Consider the following 20215-nt stretch of genomic DNA (forward strand, 5'->3'; position numbering starts at 1 on the left):
CGTCCATCGCGAAGTTGACTGCTTAGACTATGCTCGTGACAATAGGGTCAATCTGGAGAGGATTGCGCAGCTCTTCACCCATGTGTTGGTCAACCCAGACAAGGGTTCAGGATCTCCTTCTTCTCGCACTGCCTGCGAATCATCCTGAGGGGCCTGAACATAACGAGACGGTGTGGAGTTTGCAACAAGTTAATGACTGTTACTTTTCGTCTCAAAAACACACTTGCTCCAGGCGGAGGGATGACAGTCCGGGTCCGGTGGGCAAAGACGGGCACGTTGGTGCCCGGCATTTTTACCGGGAGAGCACCGCCGGATAAGACCTGGCCAGAAGGCGTCCCAAAGACAAGATTGTGCTAAACAAATGGCCTTACACCACTTGCTTGACCACTATGTACCACTTTTTGATCAATTGGGCACCAATAGCTGCCAGGTATGACGCCAATCTTGAACCCAGCGGACTGCGGACAATGGAGCCATCAGGGGCGATGTGAGAAGAGCCTGTGGCGTGGCCAATGGTATCCGGGGAGGCAAATGATGATACAGGTATGATCAGAGATCTTGTGTTGTGTAATGTATTTCCGAGAGAGCTTCGAGGTGGGGCCGGACTCGGGGCTTGAGAGTGCTGAAGGTTGCAGGCGTTCGGGAAGTGGCCACAAAGGCTCTGGATAGGATAATGTGCCTTGAATTGCTGCATGTAGTTTAAGTAATCTGTTTCTAGAGCTGAACCTGAATATGAAGCCGATACGTTTGCGACCTCAGCTTTCGGTGTGGTAGGAGGATGATTGGTAGACATAGTAGGATAGGATTGAGCAGCAAGGAGCAAGATCTTGCTGTTGAACTGAACTGTGGCGGGGAAAGATGTGAGAGGCTAATTCCTAGTCAAGGTTTCGGGACAAAATTTATGCACGAGTTGGTGGCTTGACCAGCAAGCTTAGACACACGTGACGCACACATTCACTGGACCTCCCAGACGCTTCAAAAAGCTTTTTGGAAGCCACTTTCAGTCGATCAGGAGCAGGTACAAGGTCATCAGCCGCTCAGCTATCTAAATTTGTTATAAATTCATGATTCCAGCAGCCTGCGAGTATTCGGACCATACCTGGCCCCTATGCCCATGGCCTGCATATATTCTATTCACCAAGCATAGCCGCCTGTCTCGCCGAGATGACTTATCTGGCCCCAATGATTCTGCTGCCGAGCTGTTTGAACAGCACTAATACCAAAACCACTGACAATGCAGAGAATTTCCTTGCCTTCGTGAACCTGTTTAAAAAATGCTCTTGATTGATTGATGCATGACACGGTGCAAGCCGGAAGTTCAACATGTAACGACATCGAAGACATCTAGTCAACTGCGTCTTATTGTTGCCTTGTTGGTTTAACAGGAGCATCAGGTAGGATTAGCCTCGAGTATGGTTTTGAGATCATCAGTCACTCAATTCACTGTGGTCGCCGCAGATTTGCAGAAAAAGAAGCTTCGTTGCAGCAGATCGTCGAGAGAGTTCCCAGCTTGCCTCGTTGGCAACGAAGAAATTGCCACGGATAGGCCTGATATTCTCGACTCTTGACGCGCCACCTGCTTCTATCCCCAAATATCAGAAGGGATTCTTTCTTGTCACTTATTACAGCATTGTAGGCCGCCGCGCGTCCTTCTGGAAGGCTTCGGCGCCAGCACTTCAGCGCCTTCTCCAGATGTGCGAAAAATGGACGCTGACAACACCGACAAACGACTTACAGCTCTCTCCGGCCGCCACTCAATGCTTTCCCCTCCCCTTGTCCATCTCAATCTGCGCCACCTTCTCGATGTGCTCCTCCTTGAGCGTGTGCCGAACTGGTAGCAGCGATGGCAGCGATAGTAGCGAAGGTTCCGACAAGCATACCGGGACGGAGGAAGGGCCAGTGGCGGAGAACATTCAGGCGCCTACAAGGAGATTGTTATGATCAGCGGCGCATCCCACATGGGAACAAGCGGATACACACAGCTCAATAGCCTTTTCGGCACCCTCTTGACCCCACCTTAAGACTACAGCGAGTCTCTTCTTCTCACCTTTGGCGAGCTCAGTCCGTTCGACGGGCACAGCCCAGATAGCTTTGCAGAAGTTGAAGATTTTGACATTTTTGGTGGACATTTTGGGTGTGTATTTGGGTTTTTATGATTTAATTTGTGTGTGAAAAGGGTAAAAGTATGAATCTGGGTTGATTTCAACGAGCAGACCTCGCACCAAATCTTGATCAAGGTGAGCGGGAGTCTGGCTGGAGAGAATTGAGACCGCGAGAACGACAGCATGAAGACATCGCCACAGAAGGGTCAAATTGACTATTATAAATGAACGTTTCCAGAAACGAAAGGTCACGGAGTAAAATAAAACATTGATATAAGAGGACGCACCAAGAGCACATCACTCCACCAGACTAAGTAATTTCACCCCTGACGTTTGCGCTGGAGCTTATAGAGCAACTTTGCTTGATCTTGACTGCTAGGTCCCAGATGCTTAAGTTCAATCAGGAAAAACCGTGGCGCAATCGCATAATATGCTTCATCCCAAGTCTCGCACAACTCTTCGAGCATATTTTGAAAGGGCCACATTGACGAGATGCTTCGACGTGAGAAGACGCGGTCGCACGTTTTTCAGCGTCTGTACTGAGTTGGAGCTCTGCAGAACGTTCGTTCAAGCTTTGGTCTCGACCATTTGCCCTCATCATGAGTTCTTCAATCATCCTGCACTTGCCACATACCAAGCAACAGCAGAATCTCTTCGACAAGTTGCAGTAAATATATTGCCTTTGGGATTGGGGAAACACAAAGGATCGTCATGAATGGACTGCAAATTTCAGCGTCACCAAAATAAGCAGAGAAGAAAATGATACTCCCGTTTATGTAGACACTCCTATTCTACTGTGTAGTGAGAGAGCGCATGAACACATGGAAGCATACAGGGTATTTAATTCTGTGCTTAGCACGGATGCTAAACTGGTCACGAGCAAGCTCGGCAGCAAGAAAAGATAGCTATTTTACCGGTTCCACCGTCTAAGGGAGCCGCAAAGAAGACGGAGAAGCTTTGAGGGGGCGAAGAGGCTTCTTTATACTTGCAGGCAGCAGCGCTTGGATTATGAGTTAGCTCGCTGCCCGGTGCATGTTCGGGAGCAGCTGGCAGCCCATCACCTGTGCTCAAAGAAACGGTGACATCGAAAGAGGCAAAAGTACTATACCCGTTTGAATAGAGCTACTCCTAGCTACTTTCACGTTCCTACTCGAACTTGGTACTTTCGTCACAGTCCTTTGCAGATCACTGTCTATACGTTCCACCACTTCTTCAATACCACTACGTACTACCCAAGCTTACGCTCACAACCAGCAACAATGGCATCGCCTACCAACCCTCTCCTACCGCTGGATGTGTTGCTTCCTGCGCTTATCCCACGCGTTCCTGCCCGTCTCCAAGTTTCGGTCCGCCGTTCCAACGAACACTACCAAGTCATCGACGACAAGATTCAAAAACTCGCTCCTCAAAATACCAAGGGTAACATCACGGCTTGACTCGGCCAGCACGAAGCTTCGGTACATAAGGCAAAGTTTCGCATGGCACTCAACCTGCGGGACCTAGAAGAGCACATCCGTTCTTGCTCAGAAACGAGCATCAAGGGTGAAGTCGACATGCCGAGGATGCAGTATAGCTTCCTTCACCATGTCCTTCACGATGTACGCCCGTATATTAAGTCTTGTTCTTTGATCCGTATACTGGATATCCTGACTAGTTCTCACGGATGGACCATTTACAGATGACAAATGATCGACAATGTTTGCGAGCTACTACGCTTCGAGTGTGGCATTTTCTATTGAGGTCAGCGGATCTCCCAAATTTGAGATACCCGTATGAGCGAAAATTTGACTAGCCTTGGCTCAGTGATCTCTAGGAATAGGTTACGGCCTATCCATAGCTTCCATAATAATTATAATCAATTTAATGAAATCCTTTCACTTGACCATTTGCACGTGCTATGCGCGAGCGGTATTAACAGCGAATCTCTCATAAATGCAATCCCGACGCAGCTTAGGACGTGCACGCCTAAATTCATCAGTGAAAAAAGCCTTAGCGGTGTTTGCAGCGCCTGCTCTGTATATCAGGCTCCGTGTGTCACATTTTCCCCCTACTACCACCACCACCATCCTTTCTACCTCTCAGTCCTCCCGACATTTAATTACAGCTCCACCGTTATATCGATCAGAATGTTCCCTTACATTCATGTTCATCCTTTCGATAACTTCGGAACATTGCAACACTCGTTTGACAGTGTCCGGCAGCGAGCCGATGCACTGCACGTCGAAAACGTCGCTCTCAGGTCCCAAGTTCAGGTTCTCAGTGGACGTATCTCCTCTCTTGAGACCGAGAATACACAATTACGCTCCATGGTTACCGGCATTCCGCCGCCTCCGCCCGCCTCAGACGTGTACACGACCGAAATTGAAAACGTGATACAGCTGCCTGTAGCCCTCAAGAGCTTGGCGATCATGCAGAACCACTTCCGCTACCAAGGCACCCTAAGGCAATGGTAATTTGCTACACTCCAATTACGATGATGTAACCACTGACCATTCGTCCCAGTTCAACTCTAGGCTGCAACCGATACGCCTTCGATCAGACATGCTTCCGAGAAGGCCACATCGCTTGGTGTCGCACCCACAACCGCATCATCACCCGCACGTACACTTCTTGCTCGGTAAGGTTAGAAGCACGCGGTGACTGCTCGCCACTCTACTGGGGTAAGTCCCGCAATAGAACTAAACAACTGTGGCTGACTGGTTGGCAGAACCCAGCAGTAACTGGGAAGAGATTGTAGCTTGCGCCTTCCGAGACGGCAAGATTGGCCGCAAGGATTTGCCGACTGATGTCCTTGATCGACTTCTGTACCCTCAAATCCACCCAATCTCGCAGCGCACTGGTCCACCAATCCACCCCCCACAGGCTCGTTACTTGCATGACAACTTTTCTTACACGATGTTCAGGAAGCGTTGAGTATACAGCAAAACTTTTGGTTTCGGTGAGGTAGTAAGGTGGACGACGAGTATACTTTCAGCAAGAAAAACTGGTCTGAAGAAACCGTCAGAGGCACTCAACGGCTCTTAGTGTCGCAGGTAGTTACGTGTGAGCCATAGCTAGGATAGCATAAATTGACTCGAAATTCATTTACGGATCCTCCCATGCGAAGAACTTGAGATCTGAGTGTGAATTCCTTCAGCATCTAGCGTCTGCAAGCTCAAATCTTGAATGACCCTACAGGAGCTTGCAACCTTCGATGACCAATTCGAGTCAAGCAAAAAATATTCGATGGCTTGAGCGTAAATCTGAGCCGCACAATTTCAAAGACTCCCATCCTGGCATGCTGCCGTAGCCCGGCGCATACCCAAAATTTGGAATCGAGTAGTAAACTCGGCATCCAATCTGGTGGATCCCCGTATGTGCTCGATGGCAAGCGATTGCGGTTTGTAATGCGGCTTGACCTTGCTCCCGACAGATGTGCCCGTCTGAGCAATCATCTCGACTCAAAAAGACCACCCTTCCGGCTATTCAGCAACGTCAATGATCATTGCCATTGTGAAGTGGCCCTCTTGATGCCTTCTGACGAATCTATCGCAAGTCTTGAGGCGCTAAGCGAGATTGAGCGAGGCCGCTTCATCCCAGCACAGGAGTTTGGGCACACTCACATATGTAGATCAACCCCCACTCTACCTCTTCCTCTCCGCCGCAGACACTCTCCGACTCAAGTCCAATTACTCGCAGGCTCCTTCCCACAGAACCTACCAACAACAACGATGGATACGCGCCAGCTTGTTCAGGAGCTCGATGCGCTGCGCGGCAACTTTGCAAAATACAGAGTTGAGATGGCCCTCCATATCGACAGTCTCGAGCGTCGGCTCAATGCCGCAGAGAGCGCCCTCCCACATTCGGGCAGACCCAAAGCCGCATCGCAATGTCCACCTCTTCGCAGCACGCTCTCGCCAGCACCTGCATCTAACCACGGTCACAGCTCTACCATGCCCGGATTCACTGAGCATCGTCGCCATCCCCACGCTCCGCTTCCTATCATTACTGCGCCGGCGCCTTCGTCTCATCTTCGTGCACCAGCGTTCCCAACCTCCCCGTACGTGCACCAACAGCAGCCGTCCCAAACGGGATTCGCTCCAGTCAACACAGGAAGCAGCGAGAACGCAACCTTTCTGCCATTCGTCTTGGAGAAGATTGCTGCGTCATCACAGAAGAAGAGTCGGGGAGACAACCGCACTTGGTAGGTCGCTTTTCGCCCTTGCGTTGACTCCTGACTAACCACTCTGCAGCGCTTGCGGTCGCCCAACGTTCGATGTCAAGTGCTTCCGCGACCATCACTTTGGCTGGTGTCTTTCCCACCAGCGTCCAATCATGCACGGACTCCAGAACTGTAGTGGCAGAGATTACCGAAACTGTCAGCCTGTATACTGGGGTAAGAATTGTCTGCACCCATCCAGTAGTGTAGGTCCGGCGGCTGACAACAAGTAGAGAAGCATGCAGATTGGGAGCTGCTGGTTAAGACTTCCTTCGATGGCGGTCATCTGGGTACCAAAAAGGTGAAGAACCTGTACGTTGTTCTCTTTCCCGAGGAGCTATACCCAGGAAAGTATCAGGATGGATGTTTTATGGGATGATATTATATCGACTGGAAATCGGACTGCTGTCACGACCAGGAGGAACTTGGAAGTCTGGAGAAGGTGGGGTCCGAGCGCGATCGGATGGCTTCTCAATCTTCTCCACCACTTTTCAACGTCCACGACATCTGATACCAGCAACCTTGACCTCCTTCACATTGCATGGTGCAGTACGCCAACCTTCAGAGCTGTCTTGGCTGCGATGGTGAGCTTAAGGGGCTCATCGCGCCTCGGTGAGAGCGATCTGAAACAGGTGATGTCATCACGATCTAGGACGGTCCCTCACCAATTCGGTCTCAACGGCAGGAATGGCGGATGAGCGAGTGCACAAAGAAGAAAAGCCCGCTTGCAGTTGAATCAAAGGGTAGTTCCGCGCATCCCCATGTTCCTCAGCAATTGCGCAGCACGATGAATCGATCTCGTTATGAGGCGTGAAGCGAAGCTATTACCTAGCGCTTTGGTTTCAGCGTTGTGGACTTGCGCACCACGTCTCAAGACTTACTAGCTGATACATAACATCTGTTTACAGAGTCAAACACTGTTTTGCCACGCCGAAAAAGGTCAATACAATGCTATCCAGGTCTCCGCCCATCTTCCTCTCTCTAACACTGTGTCTTTTCATTTGTTTCTTAGCACCTGCAGGCATCGTGTGCAGGCACCGTGTCCGATCGGCGGTCATCTCAATACTTTAATACCGGCGATCCTATCTACATCACCTCCTGACTATCTTTAGATGATTGCGAAAGATCTGGAGTAGCGAGCATTGATAGAAGACCTGCTGGCAGGCTCCTGCGCATCCCTCGCACGTACTGTACCATGTCTACCACAGTCAGCGACGTGGACGAAGTCCGGTATCAGCATCATTTGAAGCATCGAGGCTCAGCCAATCAACGGATATTTTGGGGTATATGGTCATGTATAGCCGTGTTTGTGCTGTTCCGGCTCACCTGGAGGTTATTGACGTGGTGGAGATGTAGGTTGTATGTCAATACTTCATACTCCCATGGCAAGTTGCAGCCCGAACTGATACTGCACAGGTCCCGCGCTCACCATTTCATGCCACTATCCCCGAAGGAAGCGTCACTTTTCAGACGTGGGCTATCATTTGTTCATGCGGTAGCTCTACTGCCAGTTCCACAGGTAACTCGGCGGATTCTTATTATTCTTTCCACAGGGCGGGTCATCTCGGTACTCCTGTACATGAGTGTTGTCGTGTCACTACTCCTATCCGTCGATGCACCTGCGTCGACTCTCCACTTCGCAGATGATGTCGCTTTCAGAGCCGCTTGGATCACCATTACACAAGTGCCGCTGGTATTTTTTCTGTCAACTAAGCGTGGACCTATCAACATTCTAGCCGGTATCCCTTACGACAAGATCAACTGGCTTCACAAGTGGGTTGGTCGGTTCATCTTCATCTCTGCCACTACCCACGTCATCATCATGAAGTCGTCCATATCGGTAGTGGACATTCTGCTTTCGCACAACAAAGGTGTGACCGTTGTGCGTTACGGAATCGCCTCGTATTTCCTGCTTATTTGGACAGCAGTAAGCAGTATCCTACCTATACGGAGATGGAGCTATCGGGCATTTTACATCAATCACTGGATCTCGACACTAGCCTTCTTAATGGTCGTCCTTCAACATGTACCGAAATACGCCACAACACCAATTTACATGGCTTTCGGATTTGTTGCACTTGATAAAATATCGATTTTCGTGTCGATTCTCTGGATCAATGTCTCCGTGCGACCACTCCAACCTCGATTGGCCAAATTTCGACGAGCTCCAGGTCGAGCGAGGCTGGTAAAGGGCTATCCAGTTGAGATGCTTGAACCACACAATCTTAGTGCGCCAACCGATGTCAAGGAGTCAACGACGATGATCCGTGTTTGCAATGTGCCAATATCCTGGCGCCCAGGGCAGCATGTCAGGCTGTACCTTCCAGCACTTGGCGCCTTTGAGGTGCATCCTTTCACACCAGCAAACTGCTCAAGCATAGCAGTACCGCCGCCTTTACCACCAAGAGGAAGTCAAGATATAGAGAGAAGACGGTCTGCTTCTTCCACATCATCGAACCGATCGAGCGACATGTCTTTAATGATTCGTGCGCATTCAGGTCTGACTCGACGTCTCAAGGAATTCCATACAGAATGGCTGAGACTTCCTTGCCCGAACGCAACCGTATCAGCTATGGCTACCTCACTGACTGCCTACGTGGATGGACCATACGGTAATCCACCAGTCTGGGAGAATTTTGAGAACCTCGTGCTGATTGCCACGTCGACCGGCGTCTCATTTGCGTTATCCATCATGGACTACCTCGAGCAGCTATGCTTCTCGGACGTATCGAAATTGAGGACTCAGCGCATTCGATTCATTTGGATTGTACGACACATGGATCCACAGTTCGAAGCCTCAGTGGCGGAGTTGTTGAGGCGGTACAGTACGATGATGCGAGATTCAGGCGTTCAGATTGAGACAGACTTCTACGTTACTTGCTCACAATCCGAAATCAAATCAAGCATGGCCGAGATCGATCAATTCGCGCATCTGCGTCCACGGCTTTCCAGATACGGGTCAGGAGATCGCATGCTCACCATACGCAATCCGGACGAGATCTACGATGAGTGGGAAGAAGAAGAACGACAGTGGGCAGAGATGGAAGCGCTCGAGGAGCTGCAGATGAAAGAAATCGACCCATTTGTGGATACGTATGATGCTAGCTCCATTTACAGCAAAGACGGAGATAGAGCTGGCCCTTACGAGGGCGACGGCTATGCTGCCTCTGAGACGAGCACTCTGCTCGATGGTGGCAATGATGAGCAGAGCGGGCGGCCAAGCAACACCTTCTCGGAAGTCCGGCTAACTTTCGACGAGACGGCAGTGCTCGACGTAACGCGACCGCTCTCTTCTCCTCTGCAGTCGCCATCACTGCCGCGCCGAAAGCCTTCACAGAAGACGTGTCAATGTGCGCTTGTGCAATATCAGCGCCGAAAGCTTCGAGACCCCGCGAAATCGTCTTTTGATAGCACTTCCTACGGAGTACGGCCAGACATAGCTCGCATCATCAGCGGTGTTGTAGAAAGCGATCAGCATGACAAGTTGATGGTCGCAGTTTGCGCGAACAATTCAGTGTCAAGGCAAGCAAACAAAGCAGTGTCGCAAGCAAAGTTTGCGTTCGCACGTGGGCAAAGAGCGACCGACGTCGAAGTCTTTACCGAGGGATTTAGCTAATAGTACGACTTTCCCTATTGCAAATAACGAATCCAACGATGTTGTTCAGCCGAATGAAGCAGGCTTGCGCCTTGGCCACCTTTTGCATTCGTACTGTCTCGCACTCCAAACAATTCTTCCAACCTCCACAAGCATCACAGAAACTGCCCGGTATGCGAACCGTCTTCACTTTGTCTCCATGTTGTGACTCGAGCTGACCAAATCATCTACCTGCAGTCATCAGATCGACTCTTCACGACACAAACACATACGTCCCTCTGCCTTGCCAGCATCTATGCCTTTCGAACCCTCCGCAAAGACGCCTTTGTACGGACTCGACTACCTCTAGATTCTCTGTTTCTGCCGCATACACACGTGCTCCACACCGCATGCACTCCAAAATGGACAAACTCGACGTTCTTCTCCCTTATGACAGCACCTCGGATGCTGTCATGGCTCTCATAGTGTTACTGATCGTATGCAGTGTCTGCATGACTACGTTTGAGGCGACCTTGGTGTGATTGGCGTGGTTGATGGGCTCCTTCATGAGCTGAAGCCATTATAATGAGATAAGGATGAGACGAGGTCAGGAAATTGCAGGATTGGAGCACAGCACGTCATCAGAGAGGAGGGATTTTGTATGAAAAAGGAGAGCCGACTGTCTCCGAGACAGTAAATTGTATTGCAATTACTGCTACGTGACTTGTTGTGCCGACGTTAGAAGTCACCAGCGAGATCGAATGTCCAGAAGTCAGGAAATTTCCAACCGCTGAGATCCAAGTTCATGTCTTCCAAAGGGTTGAAAGGTCCATTCAGCGCGTCCATGCTCTTGTCCGCATCCATGCTTCCGGTCATTCCTGGAAATGGCATGGTTCCTGCCATGGTACCTGCCGCCAATCCGCCTAGACTCATACTCCTCGATGTCACGCTTGGGGTACGAGCATCACTGGGGCTGCTGTTACTCATTGTATTTCGCAGAGTTGTCGCAAGACTGTTCAATGGATCTCTCTGCATCGCTAGAACCCTGAACGCCAAAGCCATGAACCTATCCAAGGCTTTCTTGCACCGCTCATGTAAGTCATCAGTGGCAGTGGTGATGTGCGCGATGGACGTTACATGTGGAGGTGGCGGCGGGTTGAGGGGAGGCAGCATCCCGACCGCAGCAGATAGAAGCCAGTACTCCATGTATCCGGTGCCGAGGCGCATCACTTTCTTCTCAAAAATCTCGAGAGTGCGCCCCAGGATCTCGATCGAGGCTGTTATCAGTGCGCGGGGAAGGGCCTCGCGTGGCAGTACTGGAAGATTTATATTCGGACCTGGGGGCTCGAAGCCACCTTTATCGAAGACTGGTGCAACCTTTGCGTCGGCAATGTGACGGACGGGATCCGCAAAGTGAGTCTCTTGCGCTGCTGGTGGAGGGATTGAGGCCCTCATTCTGTATCGTGCGCAGTTACAATTGGCAATCTGGGATATTTCCATACCGACGCGGATTGCGTCGTTGCGAAAGTGGTTGAGGGATAGTTTGCCATTCACGTTGAGCTCGTCGTGAGTTGCTATGATGGAGCTTGCTGCCTCCACGCTGACGGTGAACGAATACATGAAGCGTTTATTCAAAAATGCCCTCTTCGCGTACGACTTATGAAGGATGAGTAGGTATTGGCGAAGCTGTAGACCGAGAAGTGCGGAGGGTATCAAGGCACGAGTGTCTACCCAAGTGGGTAGTTCGGCAAGAATTGATGTAAATTGCTCATCGTAGTGAAGTACATCTTCATACTGCAGCTGGTTTGAAGGATCGTTCAGCAGTTTCGTCAGGTGAATGCGTAGAGGTAGTGACTTCAGAGCAACAATGCAGTAAGAAGTTGTCGTGAACTGTTCTATGGGTCTGCTCATGGGCATATCTTTCGTCTCCAGAGAAAACGCCTCGTCGGGGAGATTTGAGGGTGCTGGTGTGTCGAAATACAAACTCGTCAATGACGACTGCAGACCATTGTCAAGTGATGACTGGATTTCGAGTTCAGCAATAGTATACCATAATCGCTTCTTCATCTCCTTCTCGTACTCAGATATTCGTCCAGTGGCCAGTAGGGAAGGATCTCGGTGCATTCCTGACGCCAGAGCCAATCGGACAACGTCACCTGCAACAAGCCAATCCTGCTTGAGTTTGACACAGTTGGCCCTCTTGGCTAGCAGTGACAAGCACTGTAGCTGGAAGAAGGGCAGAGTAAGGCGTTTTCGAGGCTGTCTGTTGAGCCACATCTCGCATGTCTCGATGAGACTAGATGCTGAGTCCCTGTCTGAGGTGCTGTCGCCGACAAAAACATCGTCTTTGACCGTCAGACATTTAGTAGCTGCAACGACAAGGATGAGAATCGTAGCGAAGCCAGCTTGCTTGTCATCACCTGGCCGTCGTTCCCAGAAGATGTTGTATTCCTGCCAGAAGGTGGGCTCGTGCAAGATTCGGTAGGTCGTCTCCCATGTTTGGAAATAAAGTACGGCCTGAGCATCCACTTCGTGCTTCGGTGGCAGAAGTGCGAATATCTCCTCGTCGGTGCCGTAGGTTCGTGCGATCTTCTCTTTCGCAAGCACCTTTCTGTAGCTCCGAAAGCTCTTAAAATCCGTCTTGACTCGTGTCATGGAGTTGTCCACTATCAAAGTCTCACGTGTGAAAGCTTGTAGATCGCGATACTGTACATGGTAAGCAAGATAGCTCAGGGTGGTTGAAGAGGAAGCATGTACAATACCTGTGAAATCATACTCATCACACTTGTCGAGCCGTGAAATTGCGTCTTGAAGCCCTTGCCTCGGAACATCATCTCCTCGGCAATCTCAGGCTCCTTGGCGGGTAAGTGTGTCAATTGCGACAGATTCTTGTTGACGACCGTCGCTGTAAGCTTTTTCTCCAACATCTCAATCCTGCGCTCCTGCACCCGCAGTTTCCAGCGCAAATTGTTTGAGGGGCTGTCTTTGACATGGTCCTCGGTGGACTCAGTATCTTGTATTGCAAACATCGTATTGGACGCATCGGCAGTCAGTGGCTGACCGTTCCGCACATGTGCTTCTTCGAGTAAGCGCGGGTCGTATGAGCACTGATCGGCTCTCCCAGTCTTCTGGCAACGCCCGCAGACTGGATACACACGGTCGCATTTCATCTTGCGATTGCGGCAAGAATAGCAGGAAAGCACCTTGCGCTTCTTGCTTGTCCGCTTTTCGGCTGATTCATCCTGCTCCGGCGAGTCGCCACGCGACTCGAGTTCCGCGCTTTTAGCAGACATCGTGAAGGTACACGTGATCGCACACGGTCTAGAAAGGTACTGTGATGTTAGCTTGGTATTTTCTTGCGTCGAGTGGGAGGTCGGAGGAAGCGGAGATGGGAAAGGAGATGAGAAGGCGCGGCGCGGGGATGCGTTCTTTAAGTTGTGGACTTCGGCCCGGACATTGGGGGCGTTACGGCAAAAGTCCGAAAAGGATTGCGAATACGGTACCGTTTGATGGCTTGCCTTACTTGAACAACGAATCAGTTGCTCACAACCATCCCTAGTAGAAAGAGCTACTCGAGCTCATAGTTTATATCCTACGGCTGAGCTTTACTCTCATACGCGACTTCCTGAGAAAAATCCACACACACCCCGCTTGTACGTTGATCTTATCGAGTACTTCAACATCAGAGATCTCGAAGCTGAACTCAACCTGTTCTTTCTTTCGTCTTCTTAGACCACGCAGCAAAGATCTTTCTAGTAGCCAATTTCGAATCTACGGCTTCCTCTCTTTATACAGAGGACCACGATCGTTGTATGCGATTATCGGACATGGTTCGAGTTTCTCTGGACCTCTATTGAGGTGATATTAATGTGTTTTGATCGATGTTATGTAAGCTCGTTTCAGACCTGGCGTATTTGGTTGTTCATGACAATTCGATGCCCCATGCCGGTGCCCTTGTTGGGTGAGGCTAAGGGCTCGACTCCGTTTGCCTGTAGTCGACGTATTTACCCGGCTTGAGTTGCCTCTGTGTGGGTCAACAGCGTGAATACGACTGATCTCGCGCTTTTCAATAGGATGCTTGATTGAATTGTGGAGGAGACATCCAGTGAGGCGACGCGTCGTTATCACTCGAGAAATCGCACCTTGCCATTTCAAGGCTTCCCTACCGTAGCGCAGAAACGAGGCGTCATCTTTTTCTTCTGTTCCCCATGCCTCGACATCGAAACAACAGCAACATATTTACAACTTGCTGCTCTTGAGTGCACAGTATCTGGGTTCAAGATGCAGACACATGTTGCTAGAATACCTTTAGTCTTCTGCCAATATCTGAAGAATCGCGTTCCCAACACACCATCAACGAGAGGAGTTCCTAGTTCGTCCCGTCCTTGACAATCTGACCTTATCCAGACGTCGCACGTTGCATGTACCCCAGCTTGTAAGCAGCCACAATGACGTTGTCCCGAACCCTAGATGTCAGGCAAATGCCAGGTTATAATGGGAGCTCGTTCGAATATGTCCTGTCTTCCTTGAAACACTAAACGGCCACTTTTTAATCTGCTCGACCAGCACAGTGCTTAGACGGTCGCAAGTAAAACAATTACACCATGGGTTGTGGCCAATCATTCGTCGCTGTCTCCATGAGCGGGAACAACACGAACTGCACAAACTGTACAAACTGCAGTAACTGCACCGATTGTACAGGTATGTCGAATTTCATCGTTACTTCCGGGCTTCGTCGATGACATCACTTGCACCCACTCCTGAATTTCCCACTCTTTGTCTGTCGTATTTCTGTCGCGCCTAGAATTGTGGTGTGAAGAGCCTTGTCTAGAGGCATGTTGCTGAGTTGTCAGACTGCACTTCATGCTTGAGCTGCACAATGTGTGACATCTGCGAGCAATGCGACAGCTACACGAGCAATCGAGGTAGCTACAAACGTCGCAGCTGCACAAATTGCGACGGCTGCGACAGATGCCAAAACCGTACGGACTGCACAGGCACACCATGTTCTCTTTTCTATTACCAATACATATCCCCATCAGTGATCCGATGTCAATACTCTGCTCTGATCTCAAAGTCTTGGAATTCTTCTGGTCATCATACACTCCCCCATCGCAATCATGTCAGAATGTAAGCTTCGCATAAAACATCTGTAGAGCTCGACAGTTATAAAAGTCAGTCCTTTTCGCACCGCGGTTGCACTGACGTCAAGCAGGCTGCACAAATTGCCAGAACTGCACATCCTGCGCCGACTGCACCAACGAGAGGAACAGCACGAACTGTACCGGCTGCACAGGCGGCCGAAATAACACGAATTGTGTCGACTGCGTTAACTGCCAGAACTGCACCGATTGCAGCGGATTGAAAGATGCTAAGAACCAGACGGATGTGCATAAAAAGTCGGATAGCAAGGCAATGGAGGATGCAGGGGAGGCACCGCCGGAGTATAGTGAGAAATGAACGTTGTGATGAAGACAACTTGTTCGTTCGCATCTTTGGGGTAAAGGATAGCCTGCCTCATGTCATTGCGTGAATTCGAGCTGGAAAAGCAGATTTGATTTTCACAGCCTAACTGTCCTCCTTGTCGTCATCTTCGCAGCGCGTTGTCGCCTCACTGCTGTCAACGGGCGGCTTCGGCGTCCGCAAGCCTAGAGTTTCCATCTTTCCTACTTCCCCTCGTCGTGACTCTCGCCATCAAACTCGGCTCATCCCTCTCTTTCTCCATCTGGGCTTGCCATTGCGCCTCCGCTTGTGCAGCGTTGCGCTTCACGCGCGCAGTATTCCAGCGCATGTAGTAACAGCAGACAGGGAAAAGGAGGGTATCGATGGCGACCCAGGCGAACAGGATGCCGAAGTTGAGACCTACGCGTGGGTTCAGGTCGAAGAGGGTCGAACGTGTGAGTTCCACAACTAATTAGAGTAAGTCACCGCACTGTGGATTGGCAAAGGGCAAGACAGCAACTTACTGTTGTGCATCGGCCAAGCGTAGCCCCAGCGATAGAAGCTTGGCGCCAGATCGAGCGAGTAGAAGCCTGTAGCTACATTGCTGATAACCCAGAAGATCAGCCACAGTGCCGTCCAAGGTGTACCAAGGAGCATTGCCATGTTCTCGCTCGCTAGTCCAAACGCTATCATGCCAATCCAGTTCCCCATCCAATACACCACGAAAGTCGCGTGTCCGTAGCTGTTGGCATTATTGGCTGGCAAGACATGACTGGCAGGTTGATTGCTCATCGGCATGAGAAAGGCAAGGCTGACAAAAGAGTAGACAAGCGAGAGGAAGAAGTACGACAAAACGGTAGCGATGTAGCGCCACGCGACCAGGTGGCGGAAGAGCAGCGGTGGGTGGCCTTTAGGCGTGAGGTACTTCATGTGAATCGGAAGGAAGAAGGTGAAGCTGAAAAAAGAGATGATGATCAGGTAGATTAGGCCGATACTGACTGCGGGTGTGGCAACGGGAGGGCCGAAAGGACGCAGGTCGTAGGTTGTGAAGTCGATGCCAGGTGACAGGGCTTGCGGCGACATGTCGATACGTAGAGTCTGTAGATCCACCTGGAGGTGAGGCACCCAAAAGCTACCGAAACTATGAACAACTCGTTTCTGCAAAGCAGTCAGGCTAGGGACGATGTAGGAAGACGTCGTGGTTTGGTCACGCGCTGAGTTGTAGATGATCTGACAGGCTCCTGAGGGATCATAGCTTGCGTTGCCTTGTCTGATGGCGTGGTCAAGGACTGCAGTCGCGTTCGGATTGATGATCACCGCAGCCCATGCTCGGAAGTCGTATACGCTTTCGCGGACTTTGAGTGGGTCAAAGTCAAAGTCCCCGGCCGATCGCAGAGTGTATGAAGGGACGATACCGCCCTCGTCCAGCATATCGGTGACTGTGCGAGTCACGAAAGGTCCTACCAACGGCGTGGTGTCAGTATAAGGTGCAACCTGGCTGTCGAAGTCCACCACAAAGATCTCCAGGTGCTTGACGTTGTCATTTTGGCGAAATAGAGCGCCCCAGAAGAGACACAGGAAGGCCATGATGGCGACCGCTAGAACAAGATCTGTGTGCTGGTAAGTATACTCGTCAATAGAAAGGGTCTCTGTAACCCACTTGTTCGGAGCCATAGTCTGAGCACATGTAATCGCACGCCCGCCTACTACATCAGTTCGTGTACTTCCAGGTTTGCGGCTGTCTCACCATTTGCCAATTCCAGAAGCCAACTGGGTCTTGCGAAGCATCCTTGCGACTGCGTCTGGACCGTTGTGTACTGATTTTGGTTAAAGCCGGGGTGACGCCGCGAGAGTGCTGTGTGTCGACTTTCTCTATAGCCAAAGCATCATCGGCAATCCCTTCCTGGACAGGCCTTTCTGCTTCGCTCTCTGAATCTGTACTACCGCTGTCGCTGTTGTACAGCCACTGCTCATGATGGTAGTGTGGCGCAATCTGGCAGCCAAGTGTGGGCTCAGACATGTCGGCTGGAGCAGTGCCAGAACGTGCTGTTGTTGATGATCTGGAAGAAGCAGCTCTAAGAGGCGAACCAAAGGACGAATCTTGCATCCTTGGGTCCTTCTCCTTTTGAGGAGCATGCATTTTGCTGACTGAGAATGTAATACGGGAAGTGGTAACGGGAAGGAAGGGCGATTGGTTGGACACCGCAAGACTGGTCATGCATGGAATGTGAATGCTAAGCTTTACACGGCATGGGAACGATCGGACTTAAGAACAATCGAGTGGAGCTGTATGATCTGCTCCAAGGATGTGGAAGAAAATACTGATCGCACGAGATTGCTATGACACAGCACGCGTGCACAGAGCTGTCTTTCATCGGATGACATCAGAAGATGCATGGTGTCACGTAGATGGTCAGGATGTGAGTACGGAGAGGTGTGTCTACGATACATGTACGACAGACAGGGTGTTGGCGTTGTGAATTGCGTGTGAATAACTGAGGTGGGTCTGATTACGTCAGCCTGCGAAACATCGAGATGGCGACTTCGCGTTCACTACGTGGAATACCGATGACTTCGACTCTCACAATGGCGTGTCGTAGCAGCGGTTGGTCGCTGTCGCTGCGACTACGCAAGTTGTGACTAGCTGTGCATTTGAATACGCGCTCTTCGAACCGCTTAACATGTCCGTGAGAGGCCCACGAGGAGGCCACGGCCGGGGTCGCGGTAGAGGCCGGGGAAGCACCATGATTGTACGAATATGTCACTGCCTTGCCTGTACGGTCCGTAGCTGACACGCGGAAGTGGGAGTGGGAGACATATCGACCCACTCCCGATGTATACGATAACATATGGCACATCCGGCAGGCCCCAGCCACAGTAGCCCCTCAGCCTCCGAACGATTGCCCGATACCAGACGCACGCAGTCGCATTCTCGAGCGACGGCAGTCAGAAGACGGCTTCGGGCGCAATTTCTACTTTGTCGAGATCACCTACCTGGGCGGCCAAGAGCCTACATCGACGTGGGTGCAGAGCAGCGACAACAGCGAAAGGGGTGGCACCGAGGTTGAGAGAGTTGATGTGAGTCGCATACTGCAGTATGTGTCGCCGAGAGAATTGGAACGGTTCGAGAACGAGCAGTTCAAGATCGAGGCTGAGGCCCAGGCTGTCGCAGACAGGGAAGAAGAGGCCGAACAGATCCAGAAAAGGATGAAGAAGAATGCACGCGCGGCCATGTCAGGGCGAGGAAGAGGCAACCATACAGTAGACGGGCTGGGCATAGACCCTGACTTGCAGTCAACAGCTACCATCAAGGGCCGACCGCGAGGGAGAGGACGGAGTAGGCGAAGAGGAAGAGGTAGCAGCGTCTTGAGTGGTTTACAACGTGAACTGCCACAAGACGCGATTGTCGATAGCCAGCCCAGTCAGACATCCGATCAAAGGGCAAAAATGCCATTCCCGGAAATTGCAGAGACGGATGTTGAGTCGAACGAACTCGACTCCGACATCGGGCTCAAAACGACATCGCCAAGTTTGATGCGCTCTGCACTCGTCGCCAACAGCGCTCTTTCGCTCTCACCAGTATTGCCGAATAAACCTGCTCCCTCAGCTGCGCTACAGCAAGGTCGTCCCGAGGTTCCAAATCGTGGAAGCTCGAACATAACTTCTGAAGACGGCACAGACGGCTTTATGCCGAGTGCAGCTACGCAACTTCAATTCGAGGGCGGCTCCAGCGACATTGCAATCGCGCTATCAGAGTCGGTGAGTTCGGACGACGAAGACGCTCATCGAAGCAAACGACGGAAGACGGAAAGCGTAGCATCACACCAAGAACTCATGTTTCCGCCCTCATCACCCCACCAGCCATCAGACTCGGCAAGTGAAGACGATTCTATACCTCTAGATCCACCATCGACCGTCAAAGCGCCCAGAAACATGGACGTCGATGATATTCAGGCTACGTCTACGGCCGCACTGCCCCTTACCCATCCTGAAGAGATCGTCAACACGCCTTCCAGCTCTGGAGATGAAGATGCAGAAGAATACGTCGTCGAATCCATCATCGAACACTACTACGATGAGGGGCGGAAGTACTACCTCGTCAAGTGGGAAGGCTACGAGGACAGTTACGAATGGCTGTCCGAAAAAGACCTCGAGGGTGCAGCAGAGGTGGTCAATGAGTACAATGAGAAATTTAGAAGAAGAAAAGGAAAGTCAAAAGTCGAGTAAACATTGTGCTTTCACCTGGCGCAACCAGTAAGCAGATTGCACTGTGTAGTCGTTCACCTGCAAGCCTGATCATTGAGAGCCAATAGTGCGTCAAAGAAGGGGGGGAAACTCGAATCCAGTTTAGCTGCGATCTGGCAGGCGGGGTTGCGCTTGCCGATATTTCCAAATGATCCGTTACACGGCTGTGTCATGTGAGGTGGTTACACGAGTTCCTCCACTTTGCTCCGCACCTATAACATACCCCATCTTTCCCTTCTTTGCCCATCCCACCCTAGCGAAGTGTAGACCGTCATCTGCCAGAATCGCGATAGCAGCGCTCATCCCTTTTAGTTCGTTTTCTGGCTTGCATCCGTCCCGAGTCTGGGATAGTCGACTATTTGTGTACAACGCTTGCAAGCGTCGGTGCCTGTTCTCTCTCAAGCTAACGCTTCTGGAACCCCACGCTCAACCTGAGTTTGAACCTAGACTCGCTGCCGTCTTCTGCTTCCAGCTCCTCGACCAAGATATCCTCCGAGTTAAGTCGGCCCTCCTCCCCAATGAGCAGTAGGTAAGCCAATGCGGCGCACTTCGGTTTCATAGGCGCTCCGATGACCAGGGGTAGCGGCGTGCAGGTCGACCTTGGCGTTGCTGACGCAGTGCATGGTGAAAGACGAGTTGCGAGGCGAACCTGTC

The 20215-nt window shown here is 51.0% G+C and overlaps 7 protein-coding genes across 7 annotated transcripts; 4 read left to right on the top strand and 3 right to left on the bottom strand.

Moving 5' to 3' along the window:
* Positions 1 to 1782: 1782 nt before the first annotated feature.
* EKO05_0008010 (uncharacterized protein) lies at positions 1783 to 2129 on the bottom strand (the record flags this gene model as incomplete). The annotated part of the gene is made up of 2 exons (XM_038941468.1): positions 1783 to 1921; positions 1981 to 2129. The coding sequence occupies 2 exons, from the start codon at positions 2127 to 2129 to the stop codon at positions 1783 to 1785; spliced, it is 288 nt and encodes a 95-aa protein (XP_038796482.1).
* A 2099-nt stretch (positions 2130 to 4228) lies between these two features.
* Positions 4229 to 5015, top strand: EKO05_0008011 (uncharacterized protein; the record flags this gene model as incomplete). Its single annotated transcript, XM_038941298.1, has 3 exons — positions 4229 to 4551; positions 4605 to 4762; positions 4810 to 5015. The coding sequence occupies 3 exons, from the start codon at positions 4229 to 4231 to the stop codon at positions 5013 to 5015; spliced, it is 687 nt and encodes a 228-aa protein (XP_038796483.1).
* A 473-nt stretch (positions 5016 to 5488) lies between these two features.
* Positions 5489 to 6679, top strand: EKO05_0008012 (uncharacterized protein; the record flags this gene model as incomplete). The annotated part of the gene is made up of 3 exons (XM_038941483.2): positions 5489 to 6285; positions 6335 to 6477; positions 6534 to 6679. 3 exons carry the CDS (start codon positions 5489 to 5491, stop codon positions 6677 to 6679), a joined length of 1086 nt encoding a protein of 361 aa, XP_038796484.2.
* Positions 6680 to 7495: 816 nt separating this feature from the next.
* Positions 7496 to 9916, top strand: EKO05_0008013 (ferric-chelate reductase Frp1; the record flags this gene model as incomplete). The annotated part of the gene is made up of 2 exons (XM_038946427.2): positions 7496 to 7659; positions 7717 to 9916. The coding sequence occupies 2 exons, from the start codon at positions 7496 to 7498 to the stop codon at positions 9914 to 9916; spliced, it is 2364 nt and encodes a 787-aa protein (XP_038796485.2).
* Positions 9917 to 10612: 696 nt separating this feature from the next.
* On the bottom strand, positions 10613 to 13167 carry EKO05_0008014 (uncharacterized protein; the record flags this gene model as incomplete). The annotated part of the gene is made up of 2 exons (XM_038941515.1): positions 10613 to 12580; positions 12637 to 13167. The coding sequence occupies 2 exons, from the start codon at positions 13165 to 13167 to the stop codon at positions 10613 to 10615; spliced, it is 2499 nt and encodes an 832-aa protein (XP_038796486.1).
* Positions 13168 to 15494: 2327 nt separating this feature from the next.
* On the bottom strand, positions 15495 to 17336 carry EKO05_0008015 (uncharacterized protein; the record flags this gene model as incomplete). Its single annotated transcript, XM_059637182.1, has 4 exons — positions 15495 to 15784; positions 15841 to 16926; positions 16977 to 17019; positions 17064 to 17336. The coding sequence occupies 4 exons, from the start codon at positions 17334 to 17336 to the stop codon at positions 15495 to 15497; spliced, it is 1692 nt and encodes a 563-aa protein (XP_059493165.1).
* A 661-nt stretch (positions 17337 to 17997) lies between these two features.
* On the top strand, positions 17998 to 19543 carry EKO05_0008016 (uncharacterized protein; the record flags this gene model as incomplete). Its single annotated transcript, XM_038941381.1, has 2 exons — positions 17998 to 18066; positions 18119 to 19543. The coding sequence occupies 2 exons, from the start codon at positions 17998 to 18000 to the stop codon at positions 19541 to 19543; spliced, it is 1494 nt and encodes a 497-aa protein (XP_038796488.1).
* Positions 19544 to 20215: the final 672 nt, after the last annotated feature.

This window comes from Ascochyta rabiei, chromosome 14 (genome assembly GCF_004011695.2).
Source record: "Ascochyta rabiei chromosome 14, complete sequence".
Lineage (NCBI taxonomy): Eukaryota > Fungi > Ascomycota > Dothideomycetes > Pleosporales > Didymellaceae > Ascochyta > Ascochyta rabiei.